Source organism: Centruroides sculpturatus, unplaced genomic scaffold (assembly GCF_000671375.1).
Source record: "Centruroides sculpturatus isolate CEXI.00-Female unplaced genomic scaffold, Cexi_2.0 scaffold876, whole genome shotgun sequence".
Lineage (NCBI taxonomy): Eukaryota > Metazoa > Arthropoda > Arachnida > Scorpiones > Buthidae > Centruroides > Centruroides sculpturatus.
Genome location: NW_019385118.1, coordinates 346,356 through 346,931, shown reverse-complemented (window position 1 = coordinate 346,931; position 576 = coordinate 346,356). Strand labels below are relative to the sequence as shown.

General features: G+C 32.5%; 1 protein-coding gene across 1 annotated transcript in view; it reads right to left on the bottom strand.

Moving 5' to 3' along the window:
- Positions 1 to 576, bottom strand: part of LOC111635022 — a 9,899-nt gene continuing 9,323 nt past the window's right edge. Inside the window, exon 7 of the mRNA XM_023379866.1 lies at positions 1 to 101. Coding sequence (XP_023235634.1) covers positions 1 to 101 — 101 coding nt within the window. The remainder of the gene's footprint in view (positions 102 to 576) is intronic.

The following is a 576-nucleotide window of genomic DNA, read 5'->3' as shown; positions in this document are numbered from 1 at the left end:
TCATTTTTCATTAGCAATGACACTATTTTTTAATTTGAAGTGCAGATTAAACGTCGTAGTCGACGAAAAATATCTCTGAAGAAATCTATGCATGTAACATCCTAAAAAAATAAAAAATTATAAATAAACAATAAGAAAAAAATTTAATGTTCTAAATAATGAAATTATGTATATATTTTCAATGTCGTTTACATTTGAAACATAATATATATGTTACCGCTAAAGCTCGAAACTCGTTAATCTGCAGATTACCTAGCTAATCTGCAGATTAACTAGCGTAATCTGTTAAAGTTGTGAAAATTGTTTCATTTCTCAAATTACCTAGATAATGTGCAGAGTATCTAGGTAATCCGCACATTACCTATTAGGCACTCGGTAAAGTGAAAATAAGATCTTTGCCACAAATAAATGTACCACAAATAGGTGTGCTTGTCGCAAAAACCAATTGCTATGAAATTCAAAGTGTCACCAATCTTTAGACTGCACAATTGGATAATGTTACCTATGGTGGGTAAAATGGCGGCTCGTCTCTGATTCCAGCAAAGAGAAGAAAGGAAACAGTGGGGACGCACGTTC